At 40.2% G+C, this 19148-nt stretch overlaps 1 protein-coding gene across 1 annotated transcript; it reads right to left on the reverse strand.

Annotated features, from left to right (window-relative positions):
- Positions 1 to 1352: 1352 nt before the first annotated feature.
- On the reverse strand, positions 1353 to 17754 carry CNGA1 (cyclic nucleotide gated channel subunit alpha 1). Its single transcript, XM_004038638.4, has 8 exons — positions 17636 to 17754; positions 16405 to 16521; positions 14873 to 14935; positions 8434 to 8475; positions 8244 to 8351; positions 7111 to 7218; positions 5839 to 5945; positions 1353 to 2876 (listed from the first exon to the last, which is right to left on the reverse strand). The coding sequence occupies exons 1-8, from the start codon at positions 17752 to 17754 to the stop codon at positions 1468 to 1470; spliced, it is 2073 nt and encodes a 690-aa protein (XP_004038686.4). The 3' UTR covers positions 1353 to 1467.
- Between the last annotated feature and the right edge of the window lie 1394 nt (positions 17755 to 19148).

A 19148-nucleotide genomic window follows, 5' to 3' on the forward strand; every position in this document is an offset into this window, starting at 1 on the left:
CAAGAACAAGAAGAAAAAGAAAGGAAAAGGAGAACTTGTGTCAGAGAGAAATACGTTATGGTATTATATACGACGCACCCACTCCAGGACTAGACATTTCTGTAGTGAAGAAATACTTGCCAGCTGATATTGAAGGAACAGCCAAGATGAATGGAAACACAGGACTTCAAAGACATAATGTATAGTTCAATGGATATTCTACTGGTACAATAGAATAAAATATGCCATCGGCATACCCCAAGCAAGGTCTGTTTAAGTATCTGAAATGTCAAATTAACAAGAAGCCGTTTTTAGTCATGTCATTATAGATGGGGATAGAAATCTTCTAGTGATCTGTGTTAAGAAAGATTTTTTGAGCCACATCTGGGTTCGGCAGAAGATGGCTGATTGATCAGCAATGTTTTCCACATCCACACACTTGCCAGATAGTTTCCTTTTCTTTTCTAGGACCAACCTCTCATTAACTCCTTCCTGGTTCTCTACATGCATGCTTCTCAAGCTTCAACGTGAATATGAAACACTTGCTAAGATGCAGATTCTGATGCAATAGGTAGGGGTAGAGCCCAGGATTCTGCATTTCTGAGAAGCTCCCTGGTGATGCTCATGCTGGTCTCCAGAAATTTCAAGTCGCCTCTTTTAACATTATAACAATTTCCCTTGTTAATCATCCAGAAATATTATTACTTTATCCCTTTTTCTTACTGCTGGCCAGGCAGAGAAGTAAAAAAATAGCCACTGCTGTCAGGTCTTAATAATCAGATAAAAATTAAAATTTAATATAAAAGATTCCTAAAACATTTTATCATTTTCAATGTAATATATCTCTATATTTATGTGTGTGTGTATATATATATATATTCATAAAGTCTGATTTATCATGCTTTATTGGTAAAAAGTTTCTCTCAACCACTCTTTCTCAGTCCTAGACTACAAAAATGATTGATTTTCCTTAAAATGACCCTGAAGTTCTGCAAGATCCTAAACTGCCTGCTAAACTATCAAATAACTCATTTTCACTACAGTTGCATAATTAATTTTACTTTATTGCAGTCTAATTTTTAAAAAATGTTATCCCAAATATGATGTACATGGTAATTCTCAGTTACTTCAAATACGCTTCACTCAACAATGGAAATGGCATGAAAGTGAGGGCTACTTATTCATTTTTATGAAGATTATTACATAAAATGAGCATATGTGAAAAAGTCAGAAAATACAGACACTGACAAGTTAATCAGTTGATATCTTTGCACATTATCAGTTGTGAAAAATCCCAAGATATAAAGCTTTTTTAATCATAGTATCTCTCAGAGAGGGTGTGGGCCTTGTACCTTGCACCAAAGCACATTTTCCTCATGGAAAAATTTCCCAACTGAGTCTTCCTCTTCTTTTAAATTTTAGTTGATGTCAGTCATAGGATCAAAAGGATCATGAGGCATGTCCCTGTTAATGACCAGCTTTTCGGTTCTATGTAGAGTCGATGGGCCCACTTTCCGCTCCAGGTCCCTCAATACTTGAAAATTCTGTGTCAATAAGCGGTTTCAGAAATTTCTCAACCTTGGTTAATCTTTGTTTCAGTTTCTGCTGCATGGACTCATACTCAGCCAAGATTCGGGCAAACCTTGTTTGCAGGAGGTCTACTGACCCCTCCATTCGAGTAACCTTCTCTTCAAGATCTTTAGGATCACTGCCAGCATTTGCAATGTTTAGATCCAGCAGACCATCTTTCATTAAAATCTGCTTCCCTTTCTCTTCCAGCATAGTTTTGGCATCTGGGTACTCAGTTAGAGCTTCCATGAGGTCATCTTTTGAGAGACAGAACAGGTCTGAGTAGCCAATACTCTTAATATTGGCCGTTCTTCGATTGCCAGCTTTGCTCCCTTTAATGTTGAGAATGCTGATCTCACCGAAGTAGCTGCCATCGCTCAATACCACAAACTGAGTGACTCCATCATCTGCCACCACAGCGAGTTTGCCTTCCTTGATAATGTACATCTCTCGTCCGATATCCCCTTTCTTGCAAATATAATCTCCAGGACTGTAGACTTGGGGTTGCAATTTCAAGACCAACTCCACCAACAGACCAGCTTCACAATCAGCAAAAATGCGTACCTTTTTTAATGTGTCTAAGTGAACGTTGATGGCAATTTCTGCTCTTAGTTTATCAGGTAGATACTTTAAGACTTCTTTCTCATCAACTGTTTTTTTGTTGGTCCACAGGTAGTCAAACCATTTAATAACCCTCTTTTCCATATCTTTGCTTACATTTCGAAAATGCATATATTGCTTGATAGCATCAATTCTTGCTTGAAATTCTGCTCTGGCTGCATTCATGTTGGAAATCATAGAACCTATGTTACCAACGATGGTAGCAAAAATTAACACTCCAATTAGGAAATCAACCACCACAAAGACATACTCAGAATCCCTCACGGGAGGGGGTGTTTCACCAATGGTAGTCAAAGTCAGTGTAGACCAGTAAAGGCTGTATACGTATTTTCTAGCCAAACGGCCAAATTCAGGATCATTAATATCAGGGTAGACCCATGTATCATTTCCAAATCCAATAGCTTTAGAAATAGAGTAGAACACACATGCATTCCAGTGGATAATGATGACGATATACATAACAAGGTTGGAAATCCTGAAGATGTTTGGATAGTTTGTCCTTGTTTCTGTTCTCTGGAAGAACTCAAACATACGAGAGAACCGTAACAACCTGTTTAATCTAATTTCTGGATAGTTCCACCCTAACTTAAAATACAGCAAATCAGTTGGTATCAGTGACAGAACATCAAGTTTAAATTGCAAGTTGGATTTGTATTTATTTATGAGTTTAAGTTCTTCCTTTACCAGCAGTCCTTGTTCTAGGTAACCTAAAATAGAAAATAAAATCAATTCAGTGTTTCTCCTTTTTATGTCATTGTGAATTTTTGTGAATAACTGTCAATTAACTTTGTTGAGGTCAACAGAAAAATTCATTTTCAATAAATATGCCTTTAACAATGTAATAAAATACAAATACTAATAAACCTATGGCTGTAGAAAATATTCTGCTGTAGAAATAAAAGGTAAAATTTTGGCCAGACAGCTCACATCTGTAAATCCCAGTGCTTTGGGAGGCTGAGACCCAGCATCACTTGAGCCTGGGAGTTCGAGGCTGCAGTGAGCCATGATAGCACTACTGCATTCCAGCCTGGGCAACAGCGAGACCCTGTCTCAAAAAAAAAAAAAGAAAAAGAAAAAAAGAAAAATTTTGTAAGTGCAAAAGTGAGAGTGTACAAATCTCTCAAGGTCTGTCATCTCCATCCAGGTAAAGCCATTCCTTTCATGAGTAGCATTCTTGTGATATTGTGAGATATATATATATATTTGGTCCCTGGCACAGAACTCTTAAAACTCTTGAAATTTCCTAAGCAATATGGTTACTAAGTGCATTTTTTTTTTTTTTTTTTTGAGTCAGAGTCTTGCTCTGTCACCTAGGCTGGAGTGCAGTGGTGCAATCTCGTCTTGCTGCAACCTCCGCCTCTGGCTTCAAGCAATTCTTCCACCTCAGCCTCCTGAGTAGCTAGGACTATAGGCACGTGCCACCACGCCCAGCTAATTTTTGTATTTTTAGTAGAGACAGGGTTTCACCATATTGGCCAGGCTGGTCTTGATCTCCTGACCTCGTGATCCACCTGCCTTGGCCTCCCAAAGTGCTGGGATTATAGGCATGAGCCACTGAGCGCGGCCCTAAGTCCATCTTTTGTTGTGGTATTTGGTTCTTGACCCCAGTTCCTGAAACAGAGCTCTTTATCCCTTGATATTTCCTGGGTGATAGAAATGTCTTTTGTTCTGGCCAGGTGCAGTGGCTCACACCTGTAATCCCAGCACTTTGGAAGGCTGAGGCAGGAGGATCCCTTGAGTGCAGGAGTTTGAGACCAGCTTAAGTCTCTATGATATTATTTGAAAGAAAAAAAGAAAGAAAGAAAGAGAGAGAGAGAGGGATGGAGGGAGGGAGGGAGGGAAAGAAAGAAAGAAAAGAAAGAAAGAAAGAAAAGAAAGAAAGAAAGAAAGAAAGAAAGAAAGAAAGAAAGAAAGAGAAAGAAGAAAGAAAGAAAGAGAAAGAAAGAAAGAAAGAAGGAAAGAAAGAAAGAGGAAAGAAAGAAAAAGAAAAGTGTCTTTTGGTCTAATGAAGCAGCCCTTGGTGAGGTCCAAGATGGGGCTGGTCACCAGGAAGACTAAGTTATGTTTAGAAGCTTGGAACTTTTACCCCAACCTCCTTCATCCAGGAAAGGGAGAAGCACTGGAGACTGAGTTAATAGTCCATCATGCCTCCATGATAAAACCTCTATAAAAATCCCTGAACTATGGGGGTTGGAGCATTATCAGGTTAGTGAACACATCTATGAACTAGGAGGGTGCCACACCCCAGTTCCATGGGGACGAAAGCCCCTGTTCTCATGACTCTTCCCGACTTTGCCCTATGTATCTCTTCATCTGTATTCATTATCATACCCTTTATTAATATAATAGCGCAGTAAGCATAAGTGTTTTCCTATGGTCTGTAAGTTGTGCTAGCAAATTACTAGACCCACAAGGGAGCTGTGGGAACTCCAGTTTATAGCTGGTCAGTCAGAAGCACAAGCCACAACCTGAGACTTACGATTGGCATCTGAAGTGGGGGATCATCTTGGGAGACTGAGCCCTTAACCTGTTGGGCCTGTTCTAACTCCCGTTAGTGTCCGAATTCAGTTAAATTTTAACCCAGCTGGTGTTACAGAATTGCTTGGTGTGTAGAGGAAACGCCATATACATATTGGTCACCAGAATTGTGTTGTATTGAGAGCGTAGTAACATACAATGGATTGTTGTTTTTTTTCCCCACCGTACACAGTTCATGGAAGGTTTCCTGAACACGCTAGCAATGTGCCTAATAGCCCACGCCAGTGTCTTGTCAGAATCCCAGCCCTATCGTGGACGCTTGGGTACCTGCCCTGTGCTGTCTATTTTGCATATTCTTGCCTTACCCCTTCGATGTGAAGCATAAGTGTCCTTTGAGGCTGCATTTTCATCTCTCATTCTTGCTCCCTTAGACACTTGGGATCTTCCCTCCTCTGCTGTTACCATGGGCTTGTGTGTTTTAAACCCAGCATTTCAGCCCTCTCATACATTACACTAGGAAAGGGATTTGCTCCTTCTCCTAAACTGGCTACCAAAGCTACAAATATGACAGAGCAAGTGGGGCATTGTTCCAGGATACTAGTATTTAGAGAATGTTCAATTTTACGTAATGATTCTTAAAAGGTTATAGTCTGTGTATAACGGTTACATTTGCGTGTGAGAGTGGTGTAGAAACAATTAGCTTCTACCTACTTAACAGAAATACTTCAGAAGCTATCCCCTCTGCTCAATAATATCTCACCATAAACCAACAAGCTGAGTTAAGTGCATTTTTCCTCCTTCTTATAAAATTTTGAATATGGCTCTGCTGAGGACAATGACATTTTTCCCCACGACTCTTTACATTATCTCCCTGTTAGCTTCCCCCTATAGCTGGCAGAATATTTCTGCTCTCTCTATTCCTCTCGCCTGGCACAAAACCAATGAACAAGATAATGGAGGAAAGCCACATCTACTTGTCAAAAAGTTGCCTGGTAACTTCCTCTGAATCAGCTGGAGTCATCTAAGCCTGTAAGTTTATACATCGTGACTCTTGCCTTCACCTGTGCCTTTTTCTCTAGAACAGATTTTTGTGAGTTTTCTTTGAAGAATACTTGGATTAGGAAATGTCAAATTACAATGCTAGAGATAAAAGCATGAAATTTTAAAATATTCAAAACTGAACATATTTACCTGTCCTTGTTCGTACAAACATATCGATTAAATAGACTATGTCTGATACGTAATCCAAAATGAGCCAATATTCTAGGTAATCAGATTGAAGTTCATCAAAACATGCTCTATAAAAGAAGAAACACTTGTATAAATAAAAAAGAAATGGGGGCCAATTTAAGTAAAAGTTCTCTTTGTATATTTTCTTTATCATGATGAGAAGCACAGCACACTCAGGCTAGGAGAGGTCCTTAGAGTCCTTTAATTAACCATGGCTCTCCCGATATTTTCCCTGAGTGGTTGGATTTCGATCCTCACACTTCTGAATTCCAACATCCTTTCCATGATACTAGTCAGCTTAGTAAAAACATCCAATAAGAATAAGTGGGTTGAAGGGTACAAGTATACAGTAAGACAGAAGGAATAAATTCAATGTTTGATAGCAGACTGTACTTAACAAAAATGTATTGAACTTGGGTGATGGACACTCTAAATACCCTGACTTAATCACTATATGCATTATATACAAGTAACAAAATTTCACATGTACCCCATAAATTTGTACAAAAAATCTTTAAATAAATTAAAAAAATAAATGGCCTAAAACTAAAATCAAAATATGTTGGGTGAAACACATCGATCACCAGGTTCATATTGACTATCTGTACCCAAAATGCTTTAGGAAATTGTGCTTGGTCTTGGATGAGTGAGATGTTTACCATCTAAAAGACACTAAATCTTTGATCTTTTTCCACTATTGGCAACATTTTTTTCTCATAGGTCAAAGAAAATGGTTTCTCCCGATGTTCTAATTAAGTTATTATACAACGAAAAGTTTAAAAGTCTTCCCCTCCAACAACAGACACTGGGGTCTATTTGAGAGTGGCGGGTGGGAAAAGGGAGAGAAGCAGAAAAAATAACTATTGGGTACTGGGCTTAACACCTGGGTGAGAAAATAATCTGTGCACCAAACCCCTGTGACACGAGTTTACCTATAAAACAAGCCTGCACATGTACCCGCGAACCTAAAATAAAAGTTAAAAAAATTAAAAAATAAAAGTCTTCCCCGACCCCTCCATGCATCCCAGTACTGCAGACCCAATTGTATTGAGAACTGAAGCACTTCCTCCTGATTCCAGGAAAACACACTGAGAATAATCTAGCCTCTTTTTACCACCTGCAGTAGAGAAAGGAGGTGTGTCCTAAAGGGCTCTAAGTCAAATTGTTTAGTCAGTGAACTTGGAAACTAGAAATGGGGTGAGATCCACACACACACAAAAAAATTATAGACACCTGGCAATAACCATTGTCCAGTTGTACATAACAGGTAATGTGATGCAAAACAGCCAGTTGTAATATGTGTTTCCCGAGGGATCAATAACCACAACTTCTTTCTTCTCCCTAGCGGCAATTAGAAATAAAGGGGATAGTTACCAAGATACAAGAACACTTTTATTTACCATGTTAAACATCGTTATGCCCATCAACCACAATTAATGAAATGGAAGTAAGCTGGAGAAGCTCACTCTGCAGTGTGAAGATTAGTATGGCATAAGAGCACTAGTCATAAGAAAGTGGTTAGTGAGGGGTGGATAGATAACAAAACGACCAGATTTTTTTTTTTTTTGAGAGGCCAGCTATGTTTTATTAAGCTAAATGTTAAAGAGATTTGTAAAAATGTAAAACAATGCCACTCTTCTCATTAAGACCAGTCTTATATTAAAGCATACATTAGGTTTTTACTAAAGCCCTGGTTTCACTGCGATGCTGCAGTCAGTTGTATACCTCAGCCACTGAGAGGGAATAGTGGCATAGATCTGGGGTCCCCAACCCCCGGGCTGTGGGCCGGTACTGGTCTGTGGTCAGTTAGGAACCCAGCGGGCCACACAGCAGGAGGTGAGCTGCAGGGCGAGGGAGCTTTACTGCCTGAGCTCGGCCTCCTATCAGATCAGCAGCGGCATTAGATTCTCATAGGAGCACAAACCTTATTGTGATCTGCGCGTGCAAGGGATCTAGGTTGCACACTCCTTATAAGAATGTAATTAAAATAAAAATTAAATTTTTATTTCAGTTTTTAAAATGATTGTAGGATCCTAGAAACCTAATCCTCCTTGGAACCTAAATATTTCTCAGCGATAAGTTATCTTCACCAATGCTTAGGGAAGAGAATTAACCCTAGCAGTGAAAATTCTTGACAGAATTAAGAATAATGCTACCATTGCTAATTTTAGGGAAATTGGAAAAAGTTTTAATTCACTTCTGATAATTTATGGTAAATGTTTATTTTTCAATGTTTAAAGACATTTAGTCTTTACACAGGGCTCTTTACTATAAAGTTTCTTTCTACTTTGTATTATGGAAAATCATCCCTGCATCTAAAACCCATCACAATTTCCTTCTATTTCAATGCCACTAAAAGTGCTTACTCTTCTTTCTTATCTTTGTTTTTCTCCTCTTTCTTTTTCTTCTCTTTGTCCTTTTTCTTCTTTTTCTTCTCTGGGTCGTTTTTATTTTCGTTTTTATCATCTGACTTGCTGAAAAAATTAAGCAAGTAATATTAAAATACAGAAATGTTATGGGCAGAAAAATGTGGGGTAATTCTTGCCAAAGTCTTACCTCTTCTTTTCTTTTTTCTTTTTCTTTTTTTCTTCTGGTTCCCTAAAGAAAAAAATAATATATCTGTCACATAATCACAGTCTTCCACTCTTATTTACTTTCTTTTTCATTGAGCAAAAATCTCAGCCTTGCATTCAAAGACCTGCTCCAGTGCTCAAAACCCATCTGGTCTCTTACTGGAGGTTTCTACCCCAAAAAGTGGGGGGTGGGGCAGACAATTATCTAGATAATAAACAGGAACTTCTAAGCTAATAGATTTGGGAAATAGAAACAAATGGAGATGAATAAAGGCATAAAACCAAGGAGAAAAATTTAAGAAACAACAGCCCCCCAAGAGTGTTCTTCGAAAGTGTTAATGTATTAAAAATAATATTTAAAATTTAAGCTTCTTGACATCATTTACATTTATCCTTGAATAAAATCATTGAGAATTTTAAGAAAATGCCATCAATTTTCTTTAGAGGGGATAGCCCTGACTGAAGTCATTTTTCATGAGTAATCAACAAGCTGTCTGGTAATATGGTGGAATCTCAGTTATTAGGATAATTTACCAGATTTAAGGCCACCTTTTTCCACATACAATTTGTTCTTGAGTGGAGACTGTATAGCTAGTGCCTCTTTCTATGATTAGCTTTCTCTATCAGCAGGGGAATAGATTCTGAAGTCAGACAGACCTAGGGTTATAGCAGGCTGCCATTGTCAGCTCAGAAGTCTTAGGAAATTTCATTAGCCAGACGTGAATGAACAGGCATCTTGTTACCACTAGGATAGTCAGAGAAGGCTTTTAAAGGGAAGTAGTTCTAAAGCTAGGCCTCAAAGTATCACTAAGACTTGGAGTTCAGAAGAAGAGAGAGGATGTTACAGCAGGAAAATTTCTAAGTGCAATGGACTCAATCTGGGTAAGAATGACCCAGCAGAAGTGGAAAGCCTCTGTTGAGAAGAAATGGAAGATAAGATTGACAAGTGAGGTGAGGCTTAACATCTAAGATGGTCACGCACAAACAGGGACAGAACAATAAAGTTGGATAAGGAAGAATTTACTGCTATGGGAGTACACTTCTATTCAAGATTTGACAGCCTAGCATGGATCCTGAAGGATGATGTCGACACACTACTCAAATGGCTCTTGGAACCTGGAAAAAGGTAATGGCCCACACAAAATGAAATAAACATTAACACCATGGCAGATGGTGGAGGAAGGTATCAAAAGACTCAGAAAAGTGGCATCTTAAAGTGGATACACTGTTTGGAAGATAGCCTACCAGCTAATTATGTTCCCAAAGAGGGCTCATAGGATGCAAAAGTGATGTGGAATGGGCTGGTGAGAGGGATATTAGCAGCTTTGAGAAGTTCAGTGGTACTATCCTCTGTAGGCCAGGGCTGATGGTGGGAAATGTCGTTACAGAACTGAGTTCTCTGAGAGCAATAGGGATAATAGGATCTAGAAATAACTGAGACTAATGGCAGTGCTTACCCATCAGAAGTAAGGTTGGTCCAGTAATTGTAAGGAGCATTAAGGTTGGGATGGTAACCAAGGGGCTTAACCCATAGACAGCTAATGGAGGAGGTTAATAGAATATAGTATTCCTAGACAGATGGGAAGCCTGTTAGCTAGTTAGGGTATTATTTAATGTATACAACCAAAACGAATCAGGAATGAATAATTAGGAGGTTGAGGGCAACTTACTCCACCAAAAAAATCAGAATCCTAGTAGGGCATGGTGGCTTATGGCTATAATCTCAGCACTTTGGGAGGTTGAGGCAGGAAGATCACTTGAGCCCAGGAATTCAAGACCAGCCCGGGCAACATAGCAAGACCCCATCTCAAAAAATAAATTGATTCATTACAATTTAAATTTAAAAAAAAAATCAGAATCCTTTGAACAGTTCCAGACCTAAGCCAGTACTTAGACCTAAAACCAATGACTAGAGGAGAAGCCAAGACCCTTGAAGAAAGACTCTGCAACAGTATGACAAACATATTCCAGTAACGATTTCCCTGGTCTTTCTCCTAAAGAACCTATGGCCATTACTTAGATCACTATACTCTGGGGGAAAAAAGAATACTTAGATACATTGAAGACTGTTTGGCACAGGATCCACGTTGATGTTGACACCTAGGGATTGAAGCATCATCGTGGCCCCCTGTTAAACTTGAGGGGCATATGATGGACTGGTAATAATAGATTCCTGGATGAGATATGACTTATGGTGTTTCCACTGGGTCCACAGACCCACTACTATGTGATCATTTCTCCAGTTCCTAAATGTAAAAGTGAAATGTATGTAATTCTTGAATATAAAAGTAGAATGTATATAAGTTCCTGAATATAAAAGAGAAATGTATATAATTGTATAAAATCATGTATGGAGGAGTGGTGGTCTCTCTTAATTTCCCCATGTAATTTATCATCTGACTCCCACAAAAACCAAATAGATCCTAGTGGATGGCAGAGAGACTACTGCAAAATCAACCAAGTAGTAGCCCCAATTGCAGCTGACATGTCCTATGTGGAAAATAACACAGAGACCCACTCTGTGATCATTTCTCCAGTTCCTAAATGTAAAAGTGAAATGTACATAATTCCTGAATACAAAAGGGAAATGTATATAGTTGGTCATCGGCACAACTCCCACCCCTACCCCACTAGTTCCTTGGCTTGTGAGGAAAGAGGTGTAAGACCGAGGAGAAGCCCTTAAGCTGCTTCCCACCTTCTGGCCAAAAGCAACATTGCATCCTGGGGAGAAAAAGAAATGCCATCCTTAAAGACCTGATGCATGCAGGGGTGGTGATCGCTCTTCATTTCCCCACATAATTCATCATCAGACCCCTGCAAAAACCAGATGGATCCTAATGGACAGCAATAGACAATTGCAAAATCAACCAAGTAGTAGCCCCAATTGCAGCTGCTGTGTCATATGTGGAAAACAATGCATTCACTTGATATACACTGCATACCTAAGGTTCTGGGTCAGTCATTGTGAATGTCATTTTTCATTACTATCAGGAAAGAGGATCAGACATAGCTCATACTCACATGGGATGACAAACTGTACACACATACACTCTTTTCCAAGGCTATATTAACTTTCTTTCCTACTGTCATGACAGCCTTGAGGGACCTGGATCATATGGACATTTCTCAGAGCACCACATTAGTCCACTATATCTGCATCAATGGCATTCTGTTAGTCAGACCCTGAAATAGGATTACCTAACCATGGGACATAAAAAGAATGCCCATTATGAGATGGATTCTGTCAGAAACAACAATTCATAATGTATCAATCCGTCATATGATGAAGTAAGATATCTGGGATTGAGCACGAATCAGAACGAATAAGTAAGCTGCCCAGGCAGGTGGTTCGGTACCCTTCATCTTTTTTTTTCTTTCTTTCTTTCTTTTTTTTGAGGAGTCTTGCTCTGTCACCCAGGCAGGAGTGCGGTGGCACAATCTCGGCTCACTGCAACCTCTGCCTCCTGGTTCAAGTGATTCCCCTGCCTCAGCCTCCCAAGTAGCTGGGACTAAAGGCGTGCACCACCACACCTGGTTAATTTTTGTATTTTTAGTAGAAATGAGGTTTCACCATGTAGGTTGGCCAGGCTGGTCTCGATTCCTGACCTTAGGTGGTCTGCCTGCCTCGGCCTCCCAAAGTGCTGGGATTACGGGTATGAGCCACCATGCCTGGCCTTCAGTACCCTTCTTTATGTCATTTCCACGTTGGAAATTTCCATTCGTTTTCCACTATGTCATTTTCCACTCAGCACCTATTTATCAGCCCCCACCTGTGGCCATATGTGGGGTTCTTTAGAAGGGGCTGATACAGCATGTTGCATAGATGGATCAGTTTAGAATGTGGATGCAAGCCAAAATGGTCTGTATCTGCACCACAGCCTCACTTAGAGGTGGTCTTGAAAGCGTGAGGTTAATTTCCCCAATGGCACAGCTTCAAGCAGTATACAGGCATCTAGTTTGTATGGAAAAAGAAATAGCCCAGACTGGGTCCGATGGCTCAAGCCTGTAATCCCAGCACTTTGGGACGCTGAGGTGGGAGGATCACTTGAGGCCAAGGAGTTAGAGACCAGCCTGGCCAACATGGCGAAACCCCACTAAAAATACAAAAATTAGCCAGGCGTGGTGGCTTACGCCTGTAACCCCAGCTGCTTGGGAGGCTGAGGCAGGAGGATCATTTGATCCCGGGAGATGGAGGCTGCAGTGAGCCGAGATTGCACCACTGCACTCCAGCACGGGAAACTGAGTGAGTACCTGTCTCAAAAAAGAAAAGAAAAAAAAAGGGAAAAAGAAATAGCCCAAATTAAGAATATACACGTGTAAAAAGACTCATGGGCAGTCACAAATGCCTTGACTGGTTGGTCAGGGACCTGGATGGAAACGATGGAAAGATCAGGGAAAATATTTCAGAAGAGGCAGACTGAATGGACATATTATGAGTGTGAGCACAAAGTTTGAAAATCTTTGTTTTTATTTGTTTGTTTTTTGCTCGTAGTGAACGTGCCTGTTACAGAGACCAATGCTATGACTCCAAAACAGTGCTTTCTCCTGAGGAAAGTAATCAGTCACTTGATGGCAAGTTAACTAAATTGGACTCCTGACACCATGGAAGGGGCATCAAATATATTGATAAGAACTGACATATATTATGACTATTCATTTGCTTTTTTGCCACAGGGCTTTGACCAGTGCCATTATTTAGGGGCATATGAAGCATGATCACTAATATGAAATATTGCTTAACGTCACTTTGGACCAAGGACCCACTTTAAGGCAAAAAAAAAAAAAATGTGGCATTGGAACCTGAGTTTGGGATCCAATGGTCCTATCATAAGCTGCACACCTTTGTCAGCTACTGACATGATAGTTAAGGAGGGACCTTTTGAAACCACAGCTGAAGTGCTATCAGAGTTTATACTCTAGGAAGAAAAGGTGCCATCCTCTAGGATACTGTCTATATGCTAAAACAATGATCATTGTATGGTTCTCTATGCCTGTATAGAATGCATTGGTCTGGGAACTACAGGGTCTAAGTAGGGGTGACAAATGTAGGAAAGGTATGTTTCCCATTCTTGCAACTTAAGGATCTATGGATCTAGAGGTCCTGGCTTCCAGAGGGGTGATGCATCTGCCAGGGAATGCCAGAGTTCCATTAAACATTAAGCTACGGCTACTCCCCAGCCACTTTGGTCCCCTCATGCCCAACAGGCAAGGAAGAGAGTCACCGCACTGGCAAAAGTTATTGACCGTGATCATCAGAAGTAGGCAGTGCTGTATACAATGCAGGGAGGGGAGATGTATTTGCACCTAGGTGGTCTTTTGGTATTTTCCAGCCCAGTTTTGGTGGTAAATGGGCAAGTACTGTAGCCATGACTCAAGAAGGGCATGGTGACCCAGGGCTCAAGTTCTTCAGGGATGAGTGTCTGTATTGTTCCACCAGCTAAGTCATCTAGACCAGCAGATGTGCTGGCCAAGGGTGAGGGGACCCTAGAATGAATAGAAGCGGAGAGGGTGAAGAGTTTCATTTGAGGCCTCAAAACCACCTGCAACTGCCAGAGACCTTAGTTTAATCCCATTAACTTTACTCTTATAAGCTTTCTCAGGAAAAAATAACCAGGATCCTGGAGTAGGTATTCCCACATGGGGTGAATTTTCTGTATAAACAAAATGGATCTGGGCAGCACACGGTTGGGCCGTACAGTGGCTATGCAGGTGGTGCACAAAATTCAGGCACTCATTCCCCACTTGCCAAGAGTGTTGGTTGCCGTCAGCTCAGTTTTTCCTCTCCCTTGGCTGGCCTTGGCTGAAGGAAACCACCATGCTCCATCCAGATGGTTATGCTCCATCTTCTAGGGCCAACTTTTTTCCAATAACTGTGCATGGGAACAAAGGCCCAAGTCTATTACCTAAATAGGGACAACTCTAAAAGGTCATCCCTGTTCCAGGGATCCCCATAGAATCACATTGTACATCAGCTCTATTCTCTGAAGTTCGACTTCTCCCTCTGCCCAATACTGACCCCCAACTCCCTTCCAGGTATTGTTCCCAAGACCATTCCCAACAAACTTCTGCATACAAGCCTCCATCTCAGAAACTGTCTCCTGAGGAAATTCACCTAAGACACATTGGCTCAAACTGGAAAGGAGTAATATTTCCTGACAAAAATTCACTTATTTTTGTCAGTCACTCTATTCACAGAGAAAGTCAACTGCATGAACACTATAGACATGATTTTTTCTACATGTATTCAAATAAATGAATGAATAAACACTACTTTTCAACAAAATGATAAGACTATCATTGCCATTGTATTAGATCATTTGATTAATAAATGTTTCCTCTATAACAGATTCAGATATATTCCTACATTTTTACTGGTTTTCTTTAAAACCAAAGCTTTGGTTTTCTATTGTAAATATACTTACTGGTCCTTATTGCTGCTGTTGTTCACATTAAAAAGTGCAATGGCACCAGGCAGGTACTGCTCCCTGGGAAATGAAAAACATGCAGTGAAATCACAATAGTCACCATCTGTATAATGTCCATGGTAGGCAAATGGTCTGAAAAAACATATTCTTTTCCGTTTCTACTCATTACTAAAGACTATGTAGATGATAGATATTTCAAAAACATATTATGAAGCATAAAGCATAAAAGTATATCCTGAGCCTCCATGAAGCGTGACTTGCCAAATGCCAGTGTCTTGAACAAACATAGTGATATGGTTTGGCTGTGTCCCCACCCAAATCTCATCTTGAATTATAGCTCCCATAATCCCCACATGCCACGGAGGGACCCAGTGGGAAGTAATTGAATCATAGGAGTGGGTGTTGCCCATGCCATTCTCGTGCTAGTAAATAAGTCTCACAAGATCTGATGGTTTTATAAAGGGCAGTTCCCCTGCACATGCTCTCTTGCCTGCCACCATGTAAGACATGACTTTGCTCCTCCTTTGCCTTCTGCCATGATTGTGAGGCCTCCCCAGCCATGTGGAACTGTGAGTCCGTTAAGCCTCTTTTTCTTCATAAATTAACCAGTCTCGGGTATTTCTTTATAACATTATGAAAATGGACATGGTTAGTAAATGCATATCGGTCAATGTTCATACCAAGAATTAGCTTAAGTGAACCAACCTCAATGCCAGTAACTCCCAACAAGAGACCTAAGACTGTTAGGGAAAGTAAGATGAGGAGAAAAGCTAAATAAAAACAATGGGAAGGCTGGAGGTAGTCAATGGGAAGAAAAATAAGAAAAAGGAAAAAAAAGGGGAGGAAAAAAGCAAAGAACAAGTAATTATGTAAAACAGGTGGAAACCCCAGCTCCAACACCAATACCACACCACACCCCTTCTGCAATCTCAAGTCCGGTATCTGAAGTTTTCACAACTTCTTTATTTCCTACTAAGGATATTTTTGCTTTTCTCTTCTAGCACCTCTCTCCAGTGCTCTATTTCCTAAAAGTAGGACCAAATGGGATGGAGCATTTTAGAGAATAACAGCCAACCCTCTCACATGTACTTGCTTCAGGACCCTGAAAGAAGGATCAGAGAGAAACAAGAAATCAGAAACGACTGGGTTTCTTAAGGGACAGACCCCAGTGGGTCTCAGGGAAAATGAAGCAAGAGTGTTTACAACTTGGAATGCCATGGCCATAAATAATCATCGGGCAGTGGCAATATTTCCCAAGAGATGGCATGGGTAAGGAACAGAAGTAATTCCTCCTGAGATCCCACATCGTGTATAGATAGCAGAGGCATTTGCCAAGCTTGCTCCGAAACAACAGTTTACAAACCCATTTATGCCTAGTGTTTGATTATTGGAACGCTAAGCATGTGGGAGTTATTTCTATCCTACTGCTCAAGGTCATCACCATGATCTGATTGCAAAAATTCAAAACACTGCAACCTTAAGCATAAATGGTTAAAAACAAGCACCAAGGGATGGATCATACTGCTCACCTCTGTGATGGTCCTCCCTTTCTGAGTGACTTATAACTAAAGGAACCCCTTGCATGAGGGTTTTCATTCTCTGATTCTTCAGATATAGAGGCACTGTCATCATCCTCAGAAAAGGAGCTACAGTCCAATAGGAGGCAGAGAGAGATGAGTTAATGTTTTCAACCACTGCAGAGAGGCAACATTCCTCACTAGGGGGACAATTGCCTCACCTCTTTTCCTTCCCTCTCAAACTAACACACATAACAATTTTTAGTTAGCATAAAGTTAGAACTATACAAAATACATAGAATTATATAAAATATATGCATAATTCAGTAAAATGCATTTAACTAAGAAACTAGTCTCTAGGTTTTCCACATTCCTATTGTTTGATGCATTGGTTGATGTTAATATTTATCAAATAGCAAGTGTGATATCTGGGACTAAGATCATATTATACCTTTGTGTGAACTAGTTTTCTAACTAATGTTTCGTCCCACTAAAAGTAAATTCAACCACATTCATATACATTATATTCATTTATAGGGTAAGCACTTTAAATTATACTTTTAAATTACGTTGCTAGCATTTCATACTCTGAGTACTTTTCATATGTATCTATGGCAATGTCATCTCTTTAGATTCAAAATGTCACTTGAAGAAAAGCCCTGCCATTGACTAAAGAAATGTTTGGCATAGGTGCTTAATAGATGCTTCCAAAAAAGTGACCACAATAATATCTATGTTCAGGCTGGGCATGGTGGCTCACGCCTGTAATCCCAACACTTTGGGAGGCCAAGGCAGGCAGATCACTTGAGGTCAGGGATTCGTGACCAGCCTGGCCAATATGGCAAAACCCTGTCTCTACTAAAAATACAAAAAAAAAAATTGGCGTGGTGTGGTGGTGCACACATGTAGTCCCAGCTACCTGGGAGGCTGAGGCAAGAGAATCACTTGAACCCAGAAGGCAGAGGTTGCAGTGAGCTGAGATTGTGCCACTGTGTTCCAGCCTGTGCAACAGAGTGAGACTCCATCTCAAAATAAATAAATAAATAAATAAATAAATAAATAAATAAATAAAATCTATGTTCATTTGTTAGACAAGTTATGCAGTTCCAAAGTGTAAATAAATTTGCTAAATACATTACAAAGTTCAAGGTTACAAATTATAAAGCTAAATTGAAATTAAATCTAGTTAAATTAAAGAACTGTAGCTAATAATAAAAATGCATGGGAAAATGTTTGGATTTACCTGCATGCTCCATTTTCCATCCTTCGTATTTCCTTTTCAATATCTGGTACAATCACATTGGGCATGGTTACAAAAGACTGCCGTGTATTGATAATATTGTTCTTCATGGATAGTTTCATATCTGAGGAGAAAGAAGTCTTATTAGTGGAAAGGCTATTTTTATATATTTACATATATAATCAAAAGTTTCACCCTGTGTATTAGTCTGTCCTCATGCTGCTAATAAAGACATATCTGAGACTGGGTAATTTATAAAGGAAAGAGGTTTAATGGACTTGTAGCTCCACATGGCTGGGGGGGCCTCACAATCATGGCAGAAAGCAAAGGAGAAGCAAAGGCACATCTTACATGGCAGCAGGCAAGAGAGCTTGTGCAGCGGAACTCCCCTTTATAAAACCATCAGATCTCATAAGACTTATTCACTATCATGAGACTAGCATGGGAAAAACTCACTCCCATGATTCCACTGCCTCCCACTGAGTTCCTCCCATGACACATAGGGATTATGGGAGCCGCACTTTAAGATGAAGTTTGGGTGGGTACACAGCCAAACCATATCAACCCTACCATTTTTCTAAGACTATATAATACCATCTGTTTGCAGTTTTACATAGGAATTATTCTTTAATAGAATGCAGGCATGGCCTATTCCCCTAATTTCCATTGACCAGTTTTTTATAAAAAATTTTTTAATTTAAGAATGTACCAGACTTATAAAACATTTATAAATTTGGATTTATCCCAGTTTTGAAATACTCAAGCAATGTAACTGTAGAACAAAACCATAGGGACCTCGCATACCCATCAAGCAATTAAATAACAGTAAAAAGCAGTAGATGTAATGGAGGTAATCTGCTGTGAATTTCCATAGGCATTTAGACAAAAAGGGTCTTGAGTAGTATTCAAACTTTAGAGGAAATAGAGATAAAATTGATCACATTTTTAGCAAGTCCCCTAAATTATTCAGATGCATATATACCCAAGCAACATATTTTGAAAACACTGGCCTAAACTCTAGTCAGGACATATTATTTCCTCAGCTCAGGTAGAGGAGGCAGGGTGGAATCTCAATTCACTTTCCAGCTGCTCCCAGCACAGGCCATGCCCCTTTGGTTGCTGTCTGAGACTCTGCCTTCTTCACTGGCTTCAGCTTCCATTTGTCTATGATTTCTGTTCATGGTCCTCAGGAAGGATCCTCTCTCCAGTTTGAGGGAACCCACCTTGAGAATGCCAGTAACTGATAACGGGAAGGGGGACAGGGAAGTGCTGGGTAGAGAAGAGTGGGGTCCCCGGCGAGGGCTCCACACTCGGGCCTTATGCCTTCGGACCTAAGTGAAAACAGGCACTCCTGTTTTCGCCTCAATGTTGCATTTTCTGAGACCACTCTAGCTGCCACGTCCCCCCCATCCTGTGCCCATATAAACCTGAGACCTTAGCGGGCACACACACAAGCGGCTGAATGTCGAGAGGAACAAAGTGGCAGAGAATGGCAGAGAGCGGCAGAGAGTGGTGG

The sequence above is a fragment of the Gorilla gorilla genome, chromosome 3 (genome assembly GCF_029281585.2).
Source record: "Gorilla gorilla gorilla isolate KB3781 chromosome 3, NHGRI_mGorGor1-v2.1_pri, whole genome shotgun sequence".
Classification (NCBI taxonomy): domain Eukaryota; kingdom Metazoa; phylum Chordata; class Mammalia; order Primates; family Hominidae; genus Gorilla; species Gorilla gorilla.

Coding starts and splice junctions, on each gene's coding strand:
- CNGA1 (XM_004038638.4), bottom strand. CDS start 17,754: ATGAAACTATCCATGAAGAACAATATTATCAATACACGGCAGTCTTTT. Junction 8,352..8,433: donor AAGAAAAAAGAAAAGAAGAG/GTAAGACTTTGG, acceptor TAATTTTTTCAG/CAAGTCAGATGATAAAAACG. Junction 5,946..7,110: donor TGGACAATGGTTATTGCCAG/GTGTCTATAATT, acceptor CTTCTTTTATAG/AGCATGTTTTGATGAACTTC.